The sequence below is a fragment of the Mytilus californianus genome, unplaced genomic scaffold (genome assembly GCF_021869535.1).
Source record: "Mytilus californianus isolate M0D057914Y unplaced genomic scaffold, xbMytCali1.0.p SCAF_4, whole genome shotgun sequence".
In the NCBI taxonomy this organism is placed as follows: domain Eukaryota; kingdom Metazoa; phylum Mollusca; class Bivalvia; order Mytilida; family Mytilidae; genus Mytilus; species Mytilus californianus.
Window position 1 is genome coordinate 116,112,147 of NW_026262690.1, and position 21,719 is coordinate 116,133,865.

Genomic DNA, 21,719 nt, shown 5'->3' on the forward strand with positions numbered 1-21,719 from the left:
TTATAAATGTCATGCGTCCAAAGCGCTTTTATTGATTTACCTTCAACAGGAACGATCAAAGTCTAATGTTTGAAAGCCAATGATGTATAAGAACCGGAACAGTTGAAGCGCTAACGCATGTTATCTGTAACTGCTAACCGTATTATTATAAATAAACTATCTATAAGTATATACAAGGACAAGTGAAAACAGATAATGGTCGTTATTATGTAAAATGTTTTGCAATCTTAAAAAAATCATTATCTCCAGCTGCCCATCATACAATTAAGCATTAAACTGTTCAACATGTTAACGGAAAGATGGCTGCCAACGGTTGACCAAACTTTAATAATCATGACATTTTTAAAGTCAAAATGACCATAAAAAAGGTCATAAGTAAGTCAACTCGAGCGAAACTTATCCGTAACTTATAACTAGTTACTACACAAAAGCCATGAGCTTAATATCCACTTAGTTGGTTGATTACAGATAATAAAATTTGTCATTTACTAGTAAATATTATTGTCTTTATAAAGGGCCGAAGGGGCTAGCTACAATTAAGTCAAACGTCAATCTTTACGGAGGATACCAAAGGGAAATTCATGACTCATATTATCGAAGAGAGACTGAAAACAATCATGGCAAAACACGGAAAATGACGATTACAAAGTCTACGAAACACTACATAAAACGTATGACTGATCAACACATACCTCACCTAAACTGGTCTCAGGTCCTCAGAACGGTAAGCAGATCGTGATCCGTATGTGACAACAGTCGTATAGTAATAAGTAATATACAAAGTAAAAATAACAAGCTATATCTTTAAAGGGAAAGACATAAAAATGTCATTTTGACTGTTTAACCCATTTTGTAATATACTAAACGCTGCGAAGTCCGTTCGTAAGACTGTTTGTTATCCAGTCGTTAACTGCAAAGCCGACTTGGGATTAGAATCAACTTGGATATATGGTCTAATATGATGAAACCAAAAATACTATGAATAGACCCACATCAGTGCAGAAAAAAAGATTTCACATGAGATAACTTCACATACGTATTTGGAATTGGAACCAAACTTTGACATATGAATCATATTGATGAGAAGACAAACCCTATTAATTAAGTCAGAACATCTAAGGTCGAGGTCAAAAACAAAAAGCCCATACGCAATGCAGAAAGTGATTTCTAAGTGATAATCCATAAATATTAATTAGGATTGGATTAGGATGTAATGAAAGGTCACGGTAATAATAAAAAAATAATTGTAGAATGTTATAAGGTGGGGTAACATAATTCATTTACATACGGGGTATTGTAATGTTCAGTTCATTTCATCAAAATTATTACCAATGCCATCATGACTTGGTGGACCATTTTAGAATACCAGTGTCAGAGACGACTTCGGATATATTAAAGTTATTTCAGTCCTTTCCTCCTTTCCTCGTTCATGATTATCACCTAACACGACTTATCATCCAACTGTTAACTTGTAACGAGCAAAACGACGTGTAACTAGTGGAGCAGGAACTGCTTAGCCGTCCAGTGAACCTGGTTTATTCTATCTTGTGGACTATTGCGTGTTGTTTTCTTTTGACCAGGATGTTGTCTGTCCTTCCTCTATTTGGTCCTTTGGTGTCTTATTTTTAAACTTAGCACAATAAGATAATTCAACACATAAAAACAGACACTTCTTTCTCACTGACTATAACCTCTCGCCATCTTGTTTTATTAAGACAAATGTACAAACAAGAAGAAATTAGGGTGAAACAGAGTGACAAGGGAAAAAAACCTCGCACACGACTGGAAGCTAAAGATTTGATAAAAATAATAGAAACAAACATTAGCTTTTCATATCCAATAGCAAACAATCTAATGGTTCAGTGGTTGGATTGTGAGCATCCAGGACCTACTAAATTGTCAGATATTAGGTGTAATAAACAAATTAAAACTGAACCAAAATTTAACTCAATCTCAATTTATTTGATTGCAGAATGTAAATTATAGATTATGCTGCCAGTTAAAGAAGCTATGACATGACTGGAAATGACAACAACTGCACAAAATATGGCTGGCCATGAAGGACATAACACTGAAACAGAAAAATTTAATAAATGTATTGAAAATATATTTCAGAAGCATTAACCTGTTCTGAAACAATAATTCTTTAACTTAAAAGGCAAAACAGCAAAGAAATGTCTCGCCTGTACAATAGCTATGTATAAATACCTGTATCTTGACAGTCTCACAAATGGAGGTAACAAGTACACCTTCCTAGATATCTATTCTAATTTCTATAAAATGGAGATCAAGGTCAACTGATTTCACATTACCTTAAAACGAACAAACACGCAAAAATAGTCGGTCCTCTACTTGAAATTACAGAAATGGTGATCTAATCAAGTAGCTGGACAGTGAAAACAAATTCAAGGTCAAATGGAATCTGTAAGATTGCCAACTTCACCTCAAACAAGAAAATATACGAATTATAGAAATTTTCAATTCAAAATTGATAAATTGCTCCTGCTCACAGGGTTGGCAAAGTATTACCCGGGCGGGAAAACCCGGGTGGGAAAACCCGGGTTTCAATTTCTTCCTTTTCTCCACTAATTCTATGTAGGCAGAATACAAGTATTGGACATTTCAGGATACCTTGTTAATTTCCAAGCTTTGTTTCAATATTAAATCCAAGTTGAAAAAATGCATTCTATTGCAGTGTTTAATTGAATTGTTAATTTTAATTGTTATACAATCATATTGCTAAATAAACACCCTAAGGGGACAGGCCATGAACACTTATAGTAATCAAAAGGGTGATTATTGTTATATAAATAGATCTGTATTATAATCTGAATAATTACTTATTAATTAGTGATGAATATAAACATATGCTAAAACTTAGTAAACATTTTTAGTAATGAACTAAAATGTTTTAGAGTTATTTTCCTTACACATGTTACATAGAATTGTTAGTTCTTTAAATATTAGTTATATTTATTAAAAAGAACAAATTGAATTCTTCGACTTTAATGTATTGTATTTGTGATTAATCACTGAATCCTCTTTAAAATTCAGGCCAGTATTTCATATTACCCAGTATTGCCCAGTATTAACCGGTAAAACCCAGTAAAACCCGGGTTTTTCCCAGTATTTCCCACTGGGCTGGGCAATACTCATAAAACCCGGTTTTTTGCCAACCCTGCTTGCTCATCGTCCCAATACAAATATAATCCTTCCTGTTGGTAATCTAATTACAGATGATTTTGTCATATTAAACAATAAACAACCTAAGAGTTGTTAGCCAAAAGCCTGAAGAATCGTATACCTAGACTATCAATAAATGTTTGCACCTGTCCTAAGTCAGGAATCTGATTACAGTAGTTGTCGTCTGTTTATGTAGTTCATACGTGTTTCTCGTTTCTCGTTTTTATATAGATTAGACCGTTGGTTTTTCCGTTTGAATGGTTTTACACTAGTAATTTTTTGGGGCCCTTTATAGCTTGCTGTTCGGTGTGAGCCAATGCTCCATGTTGAAGGCCGTACCTTGACCTATAATGGTTTACTTTTATAAATTGTAACTTGGATGGAGAGTTGTCTCATTGGCACTCATACCACATCTTCCTATATCTATCAACTGCAATAAGAACATTACATTATGTGTTGCTGTTTTTTACGCCACTTTCAGCTACCTTGACCATATCATGGCGGCCACTTTTTAAGGTGGAGGAAGCCGGAGTACAAGAAAAGAACCTCCGAACCTCCGAACCATTCTCGCTCAAATAGCTGCTGAGTACCATGACTTACGGGTTTGGAACATCGGTGAACTACTATTGCCTCTTAAAATAAGTCACATTTTAACAGAATTTAACATAAATTGTTCAACGTTAAATTTCACCAAATCTCTAGTTCATCTCCCTTGCGTATTTAAACAAGTTTTTGACAGCAACTACAAAGTTGATACCAGAATATTGGCTCAATTCACTTCAAAAATTATCTTCGATTTTGAATTTGGTATGCAAGTAAGACATCTCTCAATGAATGTTATCACTGTTCAGCCAATAACCGTCGTCTCACACTATTTTGACAGCAGATTTTTTTATTTGTACTACAACTCTTATTGTCTTCATTAAACTATAGGTGATTGGTATTATTGATTAAAATAAATTTTCTAAAAGGAAGGAAATATTATTCATTTATCTTAACAAAATGAATTTGATCCAAAATAAACTGTAATTGATTCAATGTGAGAGACCTTAAATACGAAATGCATAACTTTAAAAAAAATAATAAAAAATCACTTACCACGGAAAGCTTGAACATTTGATGCACAGACAAATATTGCTGTTAACCACACATACATCTCATTATAACCCCATAATACAGCAGGTATTACCAATATCTTACCAAAATTTGACAATAAAATTCCTCTTACTATTTCATATAATCTACAAAGGAACAAAACATATTTTGAGGAAAAGGACAACATACATATATTTTATTTCATTTTAATTATTAGGTTTTTGCGTTTTGTTTAATGATTTATTCTTTGTTGATTTTCTGCTTGGTTTTGTTTGTCTGTAGCTTATTAATTATATCCACCTACATCATCAGGACCTAAATATAATTTTCTCTTTGAAATGCAAAGGTAATACGAATTGTAAATTTTTTTGAGACAGAAAACAAAAAGTAAGCTGGGTAACACCACTGTCTCGTGATAGAGGAGGCGTTGACAATCAAAACCGTCAGAATCTCTATGTATTTGACAAAGGTATTACCATTAAAGTTGTTTCCTAACATGATTAGGATGAGTTATAATGATTTAAACAAAAAAAGAACAGTTTGTAAGAAAGAACAACTTTAGTGACATTCTATGGAGAGATTACAAAAACAAAAACAGTCTTACACTACAACTATGAGTGAACTGACGAATGATACGCCCGGCCGGCAATACTATTAATATATCGAAGCAATGTAATTCTATTATATCCACCTTATCATGTTGGACTGGAAATATATTCCTTTAGGCATATTCAAATGTAGTGTTTAACATCTTTATGAACTTTCATCATCATCAATATCCTTAAAGGGGGGGAGGGGGGGTTGTTCATGAACAGACAGGTAGGGTGATTTTTATATCCGCCATCCCCCCCCCAAAAAAAAAATACAACCAAATATGTTTACAGGTTTTATAATACATACCTAAGTTTGTCTGAGGAAGGCATAATCTTACTAGCGATGACAAATGCTAACAATATAACAACTACACACACAAGTAGTTCTGAAAAAAAACCGTACACTATATTAACGGTACATAAAACACATTTCTGGAAGAAACCAAACTTTTTAACAGAGCATTAGAACCATAAGTACTTAAACAAAACAGATAATTACGTTTCAGTAAAATTATATCATTTGATGGTTTTTTAATTTACAGACAAAATGAATTATTTACATAAAATGATATTATATTAAAAACCATCGTTTTTCTATATTTAATCTCATTTCGTAAATTTTGCATTTCAGTGTTTTTAAGTTTTAAAATCTATCACTATACAATGTATATCAAATTCCTGTCTATGATTTTATAAATTCTAAATTCAAAGATGAGCTACAATAATGTATATAAAAAATTCAAATGTATTTTACCTATAAGGGCTGAAAAATAGTTAAAGTAAAGATCCCATTCGAATGCAGAGTACAAAACACTATCTGGCATAGGCCTGTTGGTGTGGTCTCCATTTTGTCTTTGATGAACAAGTTTAGTGTAGGCGTCAAATAGTAACAATATAGAGGTTAGTTTCCACTGAGCCTGGAAGATAGTTAAAATATAGATTGCAGAACAAGGTTAGTATGCCAGACAGATACCATAAAACATATTCATCTGTATCCAAGATTTGAAGATTTGCCCTCTACATCCTGATATAATTAATACATATAAACGCCACCGCCGGATTAGCAAAATATATCCCCGATTCTGTGACATTCGTCGTAGGCGAAAACGCCTCTGATTCTGCAATCTATCGTCATCATATTAGTTAAATTTATATAATAACCATTAGAAAAAAATCACAGCGTGACTTTCGCTAATGTAACGTTTATTCGTTCACTTTGACGTGTATGGTATATATTTTCACAATAGGTTGGTCCAAAACAACGGTCATTACGCTCATATCACTTCGATACTAAAAAGTTAATAATTTGTTTACGATCATCAGCAAAAAAATTAAAAATTTAAATGAAAAGAATTACTAAATTGTCTAGTATCTATCTCCATTGTGTTCTTCTTTAAGAGTTCAAAATGTAAGAGTATACGAATGATTATATAAGGTTGTGCACTCTACAACCTTAATGTGATAAGACATTTTTACAGATTTAATTTTTCTTCAAGAAGGTCTCATATTCGGAATGCAATGTTGACATTTTCACTTCTTGTGTTTGTACTTCTGGAATATGAAATTAATGGGGAAACATGTGATGACAAAATAGAATCACTGCAAAATGAAAACAAAATAATGAAGGCGCAACTGTCCGAGTTCCAAAGGATGACGTTAAAGATGTTTGAATTTGAAAAGATTTTAAGGAGATTGAACCAAACTCAAACTAATGTCTTAGACGATATAGATGAATTTCGTTCGACGCGTAAGTATTAACAGGGACATATGATACAGCTTTTGAGAAAAAATTAGCTGACATTGACGTCACCGTTTTTTTGTAATTTGTAAACTCGCGTTACTCAACCTATATGCTATGGTGTATCTTTTTTCTGGGGATTGCTTTCTTTACAGTGTTATTTGTTGTATTCAACACATACTAGATCAGGTCTGTTGAGAACATCCACAACATGCGTAATTGCGTGACAATCACAAATGTATAATGCTGCTCCTCCCAATTTCTTTATTTTGGGGTACAATTATGTTGAAATTAAAGATTAAATCATATACATGAGTTTAATTTGCTGCCTGTAGTGTCCACAATTCTGTCAATAGTCTGTATATAAAATATCAGAATAACCAAAGTGAATTTTTTATGGCTATTTTTAATCCAGGAGTATCAATGTTTTAACCAACAGTTTACTTGTTAAATGAGCTTCCTTTGTTTAAAACTAAGACGTACTGGAGAGACAATCTAGCTGATCGTTCTTCAAAGCTTTCTAATAGCATTCAGTCCGTCAGTCATTCATTCATTCAGGCAGTCATTATTTCGTTTATACATTCATTCAAAATGTTATTGCACACATCCCAGATTTTCTTTTTAAAACGGCAATTTATCTTTCAGAAAAAAGACAAAGTAGCAGCAGTCAGGTTATCGCCTTCCATGCATATCTTTCAAACTGGGTTTCCTCTTTAGGATTTCATCATCCAATACAGTTTGATACAGAAATGACAAATAAAGGAAATGCCTACAACCACCTCACGGGTACATTTACTGTACCTGAAACAGGGGTCTATGTATTCCCATGGACTGTTGTTGTCAGAGAGTCACTTTGCGCAACCGAGCTTGTCTTGAACAATTCAATTATTGGAGAATCGTATCCGGACTCTGAACACGATGCAGATAACGCGTCAGCAACAGAAATAGTGGTCAGAGAAGCTGAAGTTGGGGATGCTGTGTTTGTTCGAGCTAGAAGTGGTTGTACGTCCATAAGAAGTGACACAGTGACGCGATCCAGTTTTAGTGGTTGGAAACTTTAAGAGTTGAAAAAAGAATCCATAAAATTGAGAACGAATTCTTTTGAAAAATTGTTTTTTGTTGTTTTGTATTTTTTGTAGACTGTTTAATTTTGTGTATGTCTTCAATCATTTCACATTAATGAAATAATTACTTCTCTTTAAAATACAAAATTACAACATTGTACGAGGCACCGAAGGTTTGGTCTACAATATGAACTTATCAAAATTATACTAAAAGCCAAGATATGAAACCCAGAATTATCCCCATAAGTACAAACCCCTAAGGACTCCCATGTTATTCCTTCATTTGTCCAATTTTTTAAAATATTTTTCCATTTTCCATCCGTTTGATGTGTTTGAGCTTTTGATATTGTCATTTGATGAAGGAATTTCCGTTTTGAATTTTCCTTGGAGTTCGATATTTTAGTGTACAACTACATAGGGTCTAATGCAATCTGTGTTTGATATCATGTGCCATTTTTTTTTATATCTTATATTTTCAACAAACAAAAATCTCAACATCTAATTGAACTTGATATAAGAAAACTGACAATCCTAGTCAATTAAGATTGGAGTCGAGCATACCTGTCATATGCGGGATTCGAACTTTCAACCTCAGTGTTTACAGGCTAGTGGTATATTTGTTCAATATAAAATTATTGGCATAAATTACAAATTTATCATGTTAAAAAAAGGTCAACGCAAAATGATGATCAACAAACTCCTTTGTATTCAAGTATTAGAATGTTGTATGATTGCTGTCTGATTGCAAATATTTCACACATACCCAGCTCGATAACTAATTAACAATCACTCTAAAAGGTCAACTCTGCAAAGTGTGTCGACCTCGGTGAAGGACAGACATTTTGCCGTGCTACAGGCCCCATACATACCCTCCAAAGAGATGTTGCAAGGGTTCTATAATATGAAATAAGCACGACACTTTCCTTATACGAGGCATTCTGACCGAAAGTGGATTCGTTTTAATACATCTCGAAAGCTAAACAGACGTCCCTCTTTAACATGGATTTCACTGTCGGATTGGAGAATACCATGAGAGCATAATTTTATAACCTACAGTCAACTCTTGTGGTTTCAGTAGCTGTTCAGTCTCTCATATGATTCGTTCGGGGATCAAACACATCATCTGCTGAACTCGAAGCGAGCATACTACCACTAAAGCACCAAGATGTGCCCGACATACAGAATAAACTCTGTTTGAACATTTACAGATATGATCTATTTTTAAGTAAAACAAGATGTAGGCAAAATCAGCATCACAAGCAGACAAAAAACATGATCATTTGCTTCAAACGTGTCCTTCTAACGTATAATATGATAGATCTGTGTTAGCTGAAACTGCTATAATCAGAGATTCATCAATGAAGTATAAGCTGTTGTTCAGTAACTTACCTGAGTGGAATTATTGCTGAGAACATGCTGAAATGCTTCTCTTTTCAACAGTAAAGCATCAAGACAGATAATGACTGGGTCAAACTCTATATATTTGTCTACGAGCTCTTTACAATGGATCTAAAATTAAAGAATGCACACTTAAAAGAATTTCCATTCGCGCTTTCAACAAATAAGTGTTTAGGGTACGAAAATCGGTAAAGTACTTTTGCATATCTTATTGATTCGATGATACATGACTTTTTTATATGGGGGAAATGAAATTTAGAGGTACATTTTTGTTGCAACTAACATAAATTAAGGCGACAGTAGTTGACCGATGTTTAAATCTTGTAATCAATTTAGAAGAGAGAAGTCAAGGTAACAAACACAAACTGAGGGGAGTCGCATGAACTCCAAAAGGAGTGAGACCGGGTGCGTCAACTGGATAAGCGTCTCTTGTAATGCAAACATCACTTGTCTTGTGAATACACACTTAGTCAACAGGGTAAGTGTCGCCTGCTATGCACGCATCACCCGCCATGCAAATAAAAGTGTTCATTTCTAAAAACGATTTTTTTATAATCTTTAATGCTCTAAACATTTCTACGTATAAATATATCCCTGGCTTTCAAATATTAAATATTTGGGTAGGAGCGTTCCTGGTGAATGTAAATCCAGGCAAGCGCTTCCGACGCACGAAATCAAGTTGAGATTTATATACATTTTTTTAAACAAAGAAACTATAGCTTATTTTGGTAGCTGGTAAAAAAGGGTTACTCTGATAAAATGTAAAAATTAAAAATAGAATATGAAATATGTTTCGAATGGTTTGGTTGGGGGGCATTAGGAGCCAACGGATCATAATATTTGCCTTAATCCGTAGTCAAATGTTTTTTGAATATATCTCCCAGTTGATACGATATTCCAGAGCTTGCATTGGCTATCATGATTTCTTATTGAACCAAGAGTTCCGAGTGGTGAAGTTGAAATCATCCCTTCGGACATTTTACGGATGCCATCACGAGTTGGTGAACCGTTATGGAATAACCTGAAATCGTTATGGAATATCTATTTCAGATATTCCATAACGGTCAACCAACTCGTGATAGCATCCGTAAAATTTTCGAAGGGATAACTTTAACCTCAACACTTGGAACCCTTGGTTTAACAGATACCTTTTAAGTATCAACCCTCTATCAAGGAAATTATGAAAGGAACCGCAAGCTCATATCAATTTGGGGACATATACTCCATATGCAGGAGCTGCTGGAATGTTGCTACATACAAATGGGAAGCTAAAATTATCCCTATTGACGTTAAGTTTTGTTCTCAACCAACCCTAACTTTTAACTCTAGATTTAGATCATATGAGGAGTTGATTGCACAAAACTTGTATCATGTTTTGTAAATTGACTTACAAACGACCAAGCTACCAAGTCCAGAAATATAAAATTAATTTCCCAAACAACTCCATAATAGCAGATGCACAGCTTCAATATTTCAATCTTTCTGTGAAGATTCATGAGTCTTGGTTCAAAACTGAAAAGGGATAGTTAACACAAAACTGGTCCTATCTTTTGTAAATTTTGCTAAAAATGAGTAAGTTCTAAAGTTGGAAAAATTCGGAAAAAAATTCTCAAACAATTCTGTATGGCAGATGCACTAAATGTGCGCAATCTTTCTTTTGAGTTCAAATGGTCTTGTTTGAAGATTCTATGAGGAGTTGATTACTTGTATCATGTTTTGTAAATTTGCTGAAAATTACCAAGTTACCAAGTCCCAAAAATTGGAAATAAATCCCCAAACAACTCAAAAAGCAGAAACACAATTTTAACGCGTGTGATATATTTCTGCTAAGTTGCAAGAATCTGATTGAAAATAATGTAGGAAGAGTTGATAACACAAAACTGGTAGAGTCTTTTTGTAAAATTTCCTAAAAAATTCACAATTTCAACATGGGTACAATATTTCTATGAAGTGGCAGTTGAGATCCCTCGTTGAAAACTGTAGGAAGAGCATATTAAACAAAACTGAAACATTTTTTGTAAATTTATTATCCTGAAAAAACTCCAAAATACAGGTACACAACTTTAACATGTGCGTAATATATCTATGTATTTGCAGGGGTCAGGAAAGTAAACTGTAGAATATACACAAAACTGGTATCAACTTTTGTAAATTTTACAGAAGAATAAATAGTTCACAAGTCTAGAATATTGGAAAAATATTCTTCAAACAATTCCGTACAGCAGGTGCACAATTCCAACACATGTGTGCAATCTTTCAGTGAAGTGTCAAGGCTCTTGGTTGAAAACTACGGGGAGTTGATTACACCAAACTGGTACCATCTTTGTAAATTTATTTTTCTAAAAAATGACTAAGATCCTAAGTCTAGATTAAGGGGGGGGGGGACTCCTGAAGCAACACCATTCTAATAGGTTTTTATTTCAACATGTGTGCATTTTTTCTGAAAATAGTCAGAAGTTTTGGTTCAAAAATTGTACCATATCTTGTAAATTTTGCTGGGAAATTACTAAGTTCCCAAGTCAAGTAAATTGGAATAGATTCCTTAAACAATTCCGTATGACAGGTGCAAAATGTTGGCATGTTTGCATCTGTCTGCGAAGTGTCAAGGTTGAAAACTATAGGAGGAGTTGATTCAACAAAAATGGTACCATCTTTTGTAAATTATCAAGTTCCCAAGTATGGAATATTAAATTGGAAAAAAATCCTCAAACAACTGCCTAATAACAGGTGCACAACTTCAATATGTATGCAATCTTTCAGTGAAGTTTCCGAAAACCAGACTGAAAACATTTGGCAGAAGTTGATTTCACAAGACTGGTACCTTTTTTGTAAATTTTGATGGAAAATGACTATGTTCTAAAGGATAAAAAAATGGGAAAAATTCCTCACACAATTCCATTATAGTCGGTGCACTACTTTAACATGTGTGCAATCTTTCTGTGAAGTTTGAGGGGTCTGTGTTGAAAGCTGTAGAAGTTGATTACACAAATTAGGTATCGTATCAACTTTTCCCCGCCCGCATGAAGTAAACACACTATAAGCCGATTTTGGACTTCGTCCGACCCCGCCAAAAATATTTACATGTATTTTGAATAACAAAAACTTTTACTAGTACTCATATATAAAAAGGAGGAGATGTTGTATGATTGCTTGGCAATATAATAACTATCCATCATAGTTAAAATGAAGTGGTAGTAAGCAATTAAAGGACACCGTACGGCCATCGACAATGAGAAAACAACATAGTGTACAGTCGACTAAAAACGACATCAAAAAATGTGAAACATTTAGATTATTTCAAAAATTGTACAGTGAGCTCGTTTTTATACATAAATGTAAATATCCTAAAGATAGAACGTGTTGTGATTCCCGACACTTTATACAGAAGTTTTTATGCGGAATCCCTTAATTACATTCAGTTTGAATTAGGCTTCTTACACGTGAACTCTAAAATTAACGAAAAAGTGTAGGTCGAACAGGTAATCTTCTCCTGCTATGCATGCGTCACCCTCCATTCAAAGTCACATTCAGTCAAATTGTCAAATGGGATTAGGATAAAATCGGTAAAATTACAGATCAGAACACTAAGCTGGTATCTAAAGATCTAATATCGAACTGTTTTTGTTCGAGAGCCTCTGATTAGTCTGATATAGACGAAACGCGCTTCTGGAGTAACAAAGTTATGAACCTGGTATCTTTGATGAGTATTTATGTAGTTGCCTGGGATCTTGGCCCACTGCTCTAACAGATCTAAGCGATTAAGCCGGAATTCCAGGCTACTTATGTCAATGTACATTCTTGATATGATTATATGAACATTGATGTGGGTCTTACTTCCCGATATAGAGTTTACGCAACAGACGAATGTCACTACTCCAGGCTCTCCAGCACTTTAAAGAATAGTCTGTTACAACTGTCTGTAAATCTAAAATGCCGTATTTACAGCTAAAATCTGCAGCCTTGTTTAACGTCTGGAATGAATCTGGCCACATCAAAGTTGTTTTTAGTGGTGCCGGAAACTGTCTATGTTAAGTACTCTTTTCACATCTGAAGCTAAAGCGTTCCACATCTTGATCGTCTCGGGAAGAATGATTGTTTATATGCATCAACTCTGGCACTAATTTGCCTGATCTTGTTGGCTTGGGAACTCCCAGTCCCACTCGTTGTGTTTTTTAGTAAGTGTTTTAGTCCCCGAGTGTATTACAGTACTAGCATGAAAATACGGATATTGTGTTATCAAAATTTGCTGTTACAAATTTTTTTAAATTATTTTAAATTAAGGAATATATTCTCCCCATGCAAATCTCTGATTCCTTGTCCGGCTTTGGCTATATTTTTTGTCCTTTTTGGCTTATAAGCTCTTCATTTGATTAATAAGTTTTGTTTTTTCAAATATTTTGGTTCGAGCATCAATGTAGAAATATTTATTGTCGAAAAAAGCATCTGGTGCAGAAAATTGATACCCTTATAATGTTATCAATCGAACTTTATGATTCTATATCTCGCTCCTCGATGTTCCAACGGTTCCCAGTGTAATTTAGGAAGCACTGAAGTGATCGGTCCGTCCAGGCTTTCGAGAAGTGTAGTTCACTACAGTAAAATATACTGCTGCCTGTCATCATGGTCATTGTATATTTTGTGTTGTTCAATTTGATGGTAATGATATGGTACCCAGACTACGGAGGCTTATTTTAAATGCTGGCCGGACTATACTGGTTTATGCCTTGAATTTACTCTCGGTGGACAGTTTCTGAGGATGCTTCCCAATAATCCAACTGTTCTTGAATTCTTGGCTGTTGTTTGGTCAATGTGATTGTGCCATGATAAATTCTGGCTATTGTATACTCCAATGTATTTGCTAACAGGACATGTCTCTATGGTGTGGCCATCAAGTTGGCATTTGGTATCGATTATATTTAGTACTACTATTCATCGATATGCAGATAGTAGGCCATTTGCCAGAATTTGCCCCACTTTTCCAATGCATTCAAATTGTTTTAGGGCGTTAGTGTCGTTTGTTTCTATGTTGTTTTGGATCAAAGAGTCATTGGTAAACTGTTTGGAAGAAGATGTCAACGGTCAGGTATGTCATTAATGAAAGTCAGAAATAGTAGGGTTATATGACAGTGCCATGTGGAACTCTTGAATCCACATCTACTGAAATATCTCCCTATATTTGGACATTGTCACTTTCTTCTGCTTAGGAAGTTCCCAAACCATTTTAGGATTGAACCGCGGATTCCATAGTATTTGAAATTGAGGAGCAATCTTTTGTGTTGCACCTTGTCAAAAGCTTCTCAAAGTCAAGTATTACGACATCCGTCTGTTTCCAATTTGAAAGTCCTTTTGTCAAAGTCTTGGATTGTTGCGATAAGCTGTGTTTCAATAGAACGTTTACTCAAGAATCCATCCTAAGCATATGCAAAATGTTGAGTGTCTAAAAGTGTTGAGAGATGATAGAATGGAGAATTTACTTACTAACCTTAATGCAAATGGAAGTCAACGTAACCGGCATGTAGCTGGCAGCTTTGATCTTGTCTCCTTTCTTGAAGATATGTCCGACATGTTCTATTTTCCAGAAGTCGATTGAGGTCTGGTTTATAATACGAAGTGCTGCGCAGCTCCTTCATAAATCTGGCTGGTACTAAGTCTGGTCCTTGGGCTTTGCGTGGTTTCAGGTTTTTGATAAGCTTGTACACTACGGCAAGTGTTACAGTTATAAAAGCCATAGGTGGAAATTGGATTAGTCCTTTCTCTGTCATACTGCTGATGTCCTTCTCTTGTGAAAACGGACTTTAATTGGTCTTTAAGAGTGTTTGCTTTCGTGGTTGGGTCTCTGTGTATGAGGCCATCATGGCCTTCTGCACTGTGCAATTGTGCTACTCTTGTTTCCTTCCTTTGAACCAGGACCAGAACGTATTAGGTTACTTTTTGGTTCTGAACTGATGAAGTCACGGACATAGTTGTTATGAGCTTGAAGGATGCTCATCTGGAATTTTGATTTCAAAATATAGTAGCGTTTGATAGTCTTTTTTGTTTATTGGCTCCTTTCTTTTGCTTTGTCACGTTTGTGGTATGCTCTCTGTCTTTGTCGTGTTGTGCGTCTGACAAATCTTGTAAATGTGTTTGTGTACCTGGAGTGGGTGATGATTGGTTGTTGGTAAAATATGTCCAGAAACTTCTCCTTTCTAGATGGAACGTTTACAACTTGTTATTTACCAAAATGATAGTAAAGTTTATAAAACTGTTGGGAAGTGTCTGCGGGTCAGTATTGGTTTGAGGTTGTTGTTCAAGATTGCAGGTCTCAACTAATCTAAAAGTCACTCTCTAGACTTAATGAGGATAGTTTGTCTATCACTTGTTGTGTGGCATATTAATCTTAAAGTTTGCTTGGTGGTCTGGAGAAGGCAACAACTATGATGGACTTGTCTGTACCACTGAACCACTGTAACACTGAAATAGGTTCAACAACATGGAGGGGCCTGATGGGGGAGGGGGGGGGGGTTATAAATTTCCATGATCACGGATCACGAAAATATAAAAAAAAAAATCTGTAGAAAAACGGATCACGATAGCGAAAATGCGCCGATCACGAAGAACAAAAATAACCCATCAGGCCCCTCAACATGGCGGAAGATATTTTTTTCCGGTTTTCGGGATGGGGATGGGTTCCGCAAAATATCGTAAAGTCAACATGTAACAGCCACATGCGTTACAACAAATCGAAGTTTATTATAAATGTGATGCATTCAATTTTTGGTATGCTACGGAAAAATTACTTACGCAGTGTTCCAGTTGTATTATATCTCTTGAATAATGTCTATAAAGACTATTACACTTTGTCCCGCAGTTGATACATTTCATTGTTTTCAGCGGATGTTTACATTAGTACAATAATAAAAGATAGGTTTATGGACAGTCCGAATATCCATATTTTTATACATCAAAATTCACATTAGATAAAAATACAAATAAATTGAAAATTAAATTTCTATATTTGAAATGTTCATTTATCTAATCTTAACATACAGTGACAGCTTTATATATATATATATTTCGTGTCCATACAGTCATTATCTAACCCGTGTTTGAAACGATTCTTTTCCGATTGAATTAGTTTTATAATTGTTTTAACATTTCCGGTTCTTTTAGAAAAAACAAAAATGATTTCTGAGGAAGAAGTAAAGCCAAAGTAAGTAATACTGCCACGCTGTTTACTAAACATCTGATTAATTATTTTTACTTGTTTAATGATAATTTAACAAAAACGAGCATGTGCTTTGACAGGTTAATCCGTAGTTTACAACAGAAGTTTGTTGTACTCTTTATGCAACAAAGTTTAGCCTTAAGGCATGGTCCCCTATTTATTTGTATGTGTCACAGATTTTGTACAGTCTCTGTATATTAAAGGTATATCTTAATCCTGCTCATGCAGCCAGAATGTAAAAATAATGACAAAATGTTTTCCATTAACATGATTAATGTACTCTGTTTTTCTCTAGATAATAGACAGATAGAGAGAGGACAAGTACGTGCACATGCATCAATACTCAGTGTTATTTCAGAGTCGAATAACTCAATAATCACTTAAGTTTTTCTCTCCCTTAATTAAGATAGTATACATGGTATAGGGAACAAGGACTTTTATACTAGAAATACTAGTGTTCAACACTCCCTCGCACCTGGGGTAACAAGACACTTTGTCCATGTCAAGATATTTCAGCATCAGGACATATTTTTTGGGGACCAAAACAAATCGACACCTCGTTTTTTATCTCTATATTTTCCTGGTATCATTAATAGTAAAGAAACAAATATTAATTGATATAAATGATTGTAAAACAAGAATTTTGATAGTGATATTAAAATCCTTACATAAAAAATGCAATTACAAAATTTGGTTTTGTTTAAATAAACATATTTAATCAGATCATAGTTGATTGTAGTTACGCATTAATCAATATTTTATGTAAGTTTATAATGAGTTTTGATAATTTCTCAATGAAGATCAAAAGTATTTATACCTTTGGTTATCATGGTTATCATTTGATCCCCACAATTCTGAATAGATATAAAAAGATGTGGTATGAGTGCCAATGAGACAACTCTCCGTCCAAGTCACAATTTGTAAAAGTAAACCATTATAGGTCAAAGTACAGCCTTCAATATGGAGCCTTGGCTCACACCGAACAGCAAGCTATAAAGGGCCCCTAAAATGACTAGTGTAAAACCGTTCAAACAGGAAACCCAACATGCCCAATGGTCTAATCTATATAAAAAACGAGAAACAGTTATGAACCACATTAACAAACGACAACCACTGAACATCAGGTTCCTGACTTAGGACAGGTGCATACAAATACAGCGACAAGACATTCATGACAAAACTATATTTCATTGTTTTAACAATTACGAGCCATACATGTATATTGAGGAAAAGCCCAGAACATCAAAAAATTGTCAACACCTCAGAATTTCCTATACTTTCGCAATGTCAGATGAATACAAGAAGTTATAGAAATGTTTTTATTTGGAAAATTTTTTAAAAACATTTATAATGATGTTAATGTAAACAACAATCTCAGAGCTCAAAAAAGAGAGAAAAAAAAAATATATAAAACATTTCCTTCTACTGACTGACCCTGGCAATAGTATACATGTACGGTCAATATATTATGTCCCAGACAAACCCAAATGATTACACAAAATTTCCAAACAGAAGACACATATTAAATCTTAGAAAACCTAAATCAGTATCAGGCCACTGTGGCCACAGAATTAGTTGTTAATAAGAAGGTCTGAAACATGTGAAAGATTAACAGTGGAATATAAACATAGTAGCTTTATGAAATGCGATTTGTCTTGATACCAAACTGTCTTTCTCAAGTGCCAAATTATCTAAAAGATTGCCAATGCTGAATTGTCATGGTGCAGGTTTATCTCGGTGCTGAAGTGTCTAGAATTCCTGACCTGGGACATAGGTGTAACAGCACAACATAAGAACAGTTTATATCAGCTCCCCTTTGATTACAATCTGAATGAAGTGGTACACTGTATGATGATCTATTGGAAACAATAATCAATTACATTTGTAAACAACAAAAAAAGACACTCTTTGCAAGATATGTTCTTATAATCAAATCAAACAGATGCACATGTATTGCATATATAGATTAATAGTTTCAGAATAGAATAATTGTTTTCAAGGAGGAGATTGAAATCAAAATGGTAGTATAGACCACCTTCATTGGCTAAAGGGAGAAAATGTACAGTAGTCATTTTAGGTGCTGATATTGTGTACTATTACAAAGAGAACTGTTGTTCTGAATTAGATAGCTCTAAAACTTAATGAAAAGTGTCACATTATATATAATTGGGTTTTCTAATATACTTACTAAATCAAGTTGGGAAGAGAGAACATTTCTCTCTACTTTTTTTTGGCATACAAAACGAGGGACAAGATGCATGACAGGAAATTTAGCAAGAACTCTCTCCAGGCAACATATTTCCATATAGTACATGCAAACTGTCTTAAGAGATACCAATCTTTCTTACTATAAATAGACTTGTATACTACTGTGGATTCATTATTATTCGTTGGATACACTTTTCATGGATTTCGTGGGAACAGGTAAACCACGAAATCAAATGTTCAACAAATGGCAAATTTTCTATAGGCTTGTATGCAGACTTCGGCAAAACCATGAAATGAAATATCCACGAACATGTAAGTTTTTCTTAATCCACGAAAATTGGTACCCACGAAAATAAATGAATCCACAGTACATGTAGTAAAGGGGTCCTGTATGTATAAACAAAATATAACAGAATCCATTGGATGTCAAAATGTAGTTAAATATATAGAACCATTTCAAATAACATCATAAAAACAGGAATATGTTTCAAATGGACACCACACCCCACTTGCAGAATCATAAGTCCATGTTCAGAAAGCTGTGAAATCAGGGTCAAAATCATAATTTCAAAAGTTCACCTCAGAATGAACATGTTTCTGAGTTCCAAGTTGATCTAACCAAAATAGAACTTTATGGTAAGCTACCTTAACCTTAAACTAACCTGAGAATGTACTTATTTCATCCAAAGACATTTCTATGTTCAGTATACCGTTTAATCAGGGTAATCTGTAATTTGGCATATTAATTGAAATTTCACATAATCAATTGCTCACATCCACTTCATTTGAACTTTGGAGGATAGTCTTCTCATTGGCAATCATACCATATCTCCTTATTTTTATATAATATTAAAAACATAAATAAGATCTGAAAAGCTAGCTCTTATGAAATTCTTTTAGAAAATGTTAAAAATGTTAAAGAAAAATTGGGTCACTGTTGAATTTTTCTTTCTTTAATGGAAACATACTGTACATTTCTTGATAACATCCATTTATCTGGGTTATCTCCTCTTATAAGACTATAAGACTAAGTTTAATTTCTGTTTTTGTATCACAAGTCATAATAATAAATAATTTACATTATTTTCTTCACTCAAATGGAAAGTCTTACTTGTAAATGAATTGCATATTTATGCCCTTAATTTGCTAATTTTCTTAAAATCTAAACTGATAGTTTCTCTGTGCCTGTCGGGCTTTACTACATTGTAGACTGTTGTTGTCCATAAGATGTTCCTTTTCAAATATGTTGTAAGTTTGCTGACCCATTAAAGTTTAAAGCTCCTCTTTTTATTATTTCATACAATTTATTATTCAGGAGTAAATTCACAGAAATAAAAGATCTGATTGATAAAGAGGAATTTTCTCTTCGTAAAAGATTGCCAAGAAAACTGCCAAAAAGAAAAAATGATGTTTATGTGTCAAGAAGAACTAATTTCAAACAACAGCTTGAGAGATGTCATAAAATAATGAATGCTGGGAATGAGGTGTATATTCATGGCTTAGGTGCAGCTATAACCCGGGCAGTTAATCTTGCATTAGAAGTGAAAAATTCTTCCATAGGAAATGTGGAAACAGAAACACAGACCTCCACAGTGGAACTTGTAGATGACTTAGAACCAGAAACAGATGAACATGAACCAGAAATTTTCACAAGAAATAATTCAGCAGTTCATATAAAAGTGTTCAAAGTTACTGGGACCTCTGTGGAACCTGAACAAATACATTTGATATAATAAATAACTTAATCATCTTTTAATGCATTTTATTGCCAGTTCATAGATCTATATCAAAACAAGTCAAAAGCTTGGTGTAAACTGATGCTCCCTGAACTGCACATTTATTGACAGAAAACTCTTTTATTTCAAGGGTTCAAAATACTAGTATGCTTGGAGGGACACATAAACATGCTATTTTTTTACCTGTATAAATGTGTAACAATTCATAGTCGAATATATACTATCTGGAAACTAACTTTAAAAAAAATGAATTTTTTGTAACATTGACCTTGACATTTGATAGTTGACCCCATAATCGATAGGCTTCCTCCCCTTTCTTATATCTTCCATCTTTATAAGTTTCTTTCCAATCAAGCAAGGGAAAACCATTTTTCCATCCAAAAAGAGTTCTATTTTTAGTAGACTTTGACCTTTTGACCCAATAATCAGTAGGCTTTTCACCCTTCCATATGTCTTCCAAATGTGTAAGTGTCATTCTAATCAAGCAAGATGATACTCAAGTTATCATCCAGAAACCATTTGTTTCGGACACACAGGACTGACCAAGTGACAATTCTTTCCTGGAAGCATAATAAGGTGATGTGGTATGATCGCCAGTGAGACATCATACAGCCATAAAAATCAGTAAAACATTTACTGCAGAGTAAGCTATAAAAGGTTCCTGCATGATAACATGTGAAACATTTAAAAAGAAAACTAACAGCAGGATTCATGCTAAAAAACAAATCTAAGTAAAAAACAAATCTAAGTAAAAAACAAATCAGACAAGACAGCAAACAATGACAGCAGCTGAATTACAGGCTCCTGACTTTGAACAAGCATATAAAGAATCTAACATGGTTGACCATGATTGTGAGTGCTTAAACTCCCTCCCCTCACCCTTGCCTTTGACAGTCTTGTAACAGCACAACAATAGAGCAAACTATAAAAATCGATTGGAAAAAAACTTTACTCATCAAATTGGCACTAAGCACAAAACCATTTTCCCAGACAAAAATTTCAATCCATACACAATACCGTTGGCAAAGAGATTATTTTAGCTATAGCCATCCTCTGCTCTTTTTAACTTCATCCTGCATATAATATTTGCCATTGGATGTTAAGTAGCCAATTATCAACCAATCTCTTTTACCTACGAAACCAGTACTCAGTTTGACCAAATTGAACTTTAAACATCTTTCAGCTGAGGGATTCCCTTTAGAAAGTCGTTTTTATACGCCCGTTTACGGGACGTATTATGGTATACCGCTGTCCGTCCGTTGTCAACATGTCGGACAATAACTCAAAAACGCTTTAACCAATTTGCATTAAACTTTGGTGAATTGTTTATATCTATTGACGTGAGCTCCCTTTCAATTTTTATAAATTTCAGATTTTACGTTTCCGATTTATGGGGTTTTATTCATTAAAAAAGGGTGATTTTCCAGTTTTCGGACAATAACTCAAAAGTGCTTTGAGCAGTTTTCATGAAACTTTGGTGACTGGTTTATATCTATT

General features: G+C 34.1%; 2 protein-coding genes across 2 annotated transcripts; one reads left to right on the forward strand and one right to left on the reverse strand.

Annotated features, from left to right (window-relative positions):
- Positions 1-1,957: 1,957 nt before the first annotated feature.
- On the reverse strand, positions 1,958-15,963 carry LOC127739193 (protein ARV1-like). Its single transcript, XM_052250813.1, has 6 exons — positions 15,855-15,963; positions 9,063-9,182; positions 5,626-5,788; positions 5,179-5,257; positions 4,282-4,424; positions 1,958-2,071 (listed from the first exon to the last, which is right to left on the reverse strand). Exons 1-6 carry the CDS (start codon positions 15,933-15,935, stop codon positions 1,959-1,961), a joined length of 699 nt encoding a protein of 232 aa, XP_052106773.1. The 5' UTR covers positions 15,936-15,963; the 3' UTR covers position 1,958.
- Positions 15,964-16,192: 229 nt separating this feature from the next.
- On the forward strand, positions 16,193-20,236 carry LOC127739204 (ribonuclease P protein subunit p20-like). The gene is made up of 2 exons (XM_052250826.1): positions 16,193-16,263; positions 19,802-20,236. Exons 1-2 carry the CDS (start codon positions 16,235-16,237, stop codon positions 20,217-20,219), a joined length of 447 nt encoding a protein of 148 aa, XP_052106786.1. The 5' UTR covers positions 16,193-16,234; the 3' UTR covers positions 20,220-20,236.
- Positions 20,237-21,719: the final 1,483 nt, after the last annotated feature.

Bases quoted from the DNA above. Each gene is read 5' to 3' on its own strand.
- LOC127739193 (XM_052250813.1), bottom strand. From the start codon at position 15,935: ATGAAATGTATCAACTGCGGGACAAAGTGTAATAGTCTTTATAGACAT. The intron at 5,789-9,062 runs GTAAGTTACTGA...ACTATCTTCCAG, and splicing joins TCAGCAATAATTCCACTCAG to GCTCAGTGGAAACTAACCTC. The intron at 5,258-5,625 runs GTAAAATACATT...GTTTTTTTTCAG, and splicing joins CTATTTTTCAGCCCTTATAG to AACTACTTGTGTGTGTAGTT.
- LOC127739204 (XM_052250826.1), top strand. From the start codon at position 16,235: ATGATTTCTGAGGAAGAAGTAAAGCCAAA. The intron at 16,264-19,801 runs GTAAGTAATACT...TTTATTATTCAG, and splicing joins GAGGAAGAAGTAAAGCCAAA to GAGTAAATTCACAGAAATAA.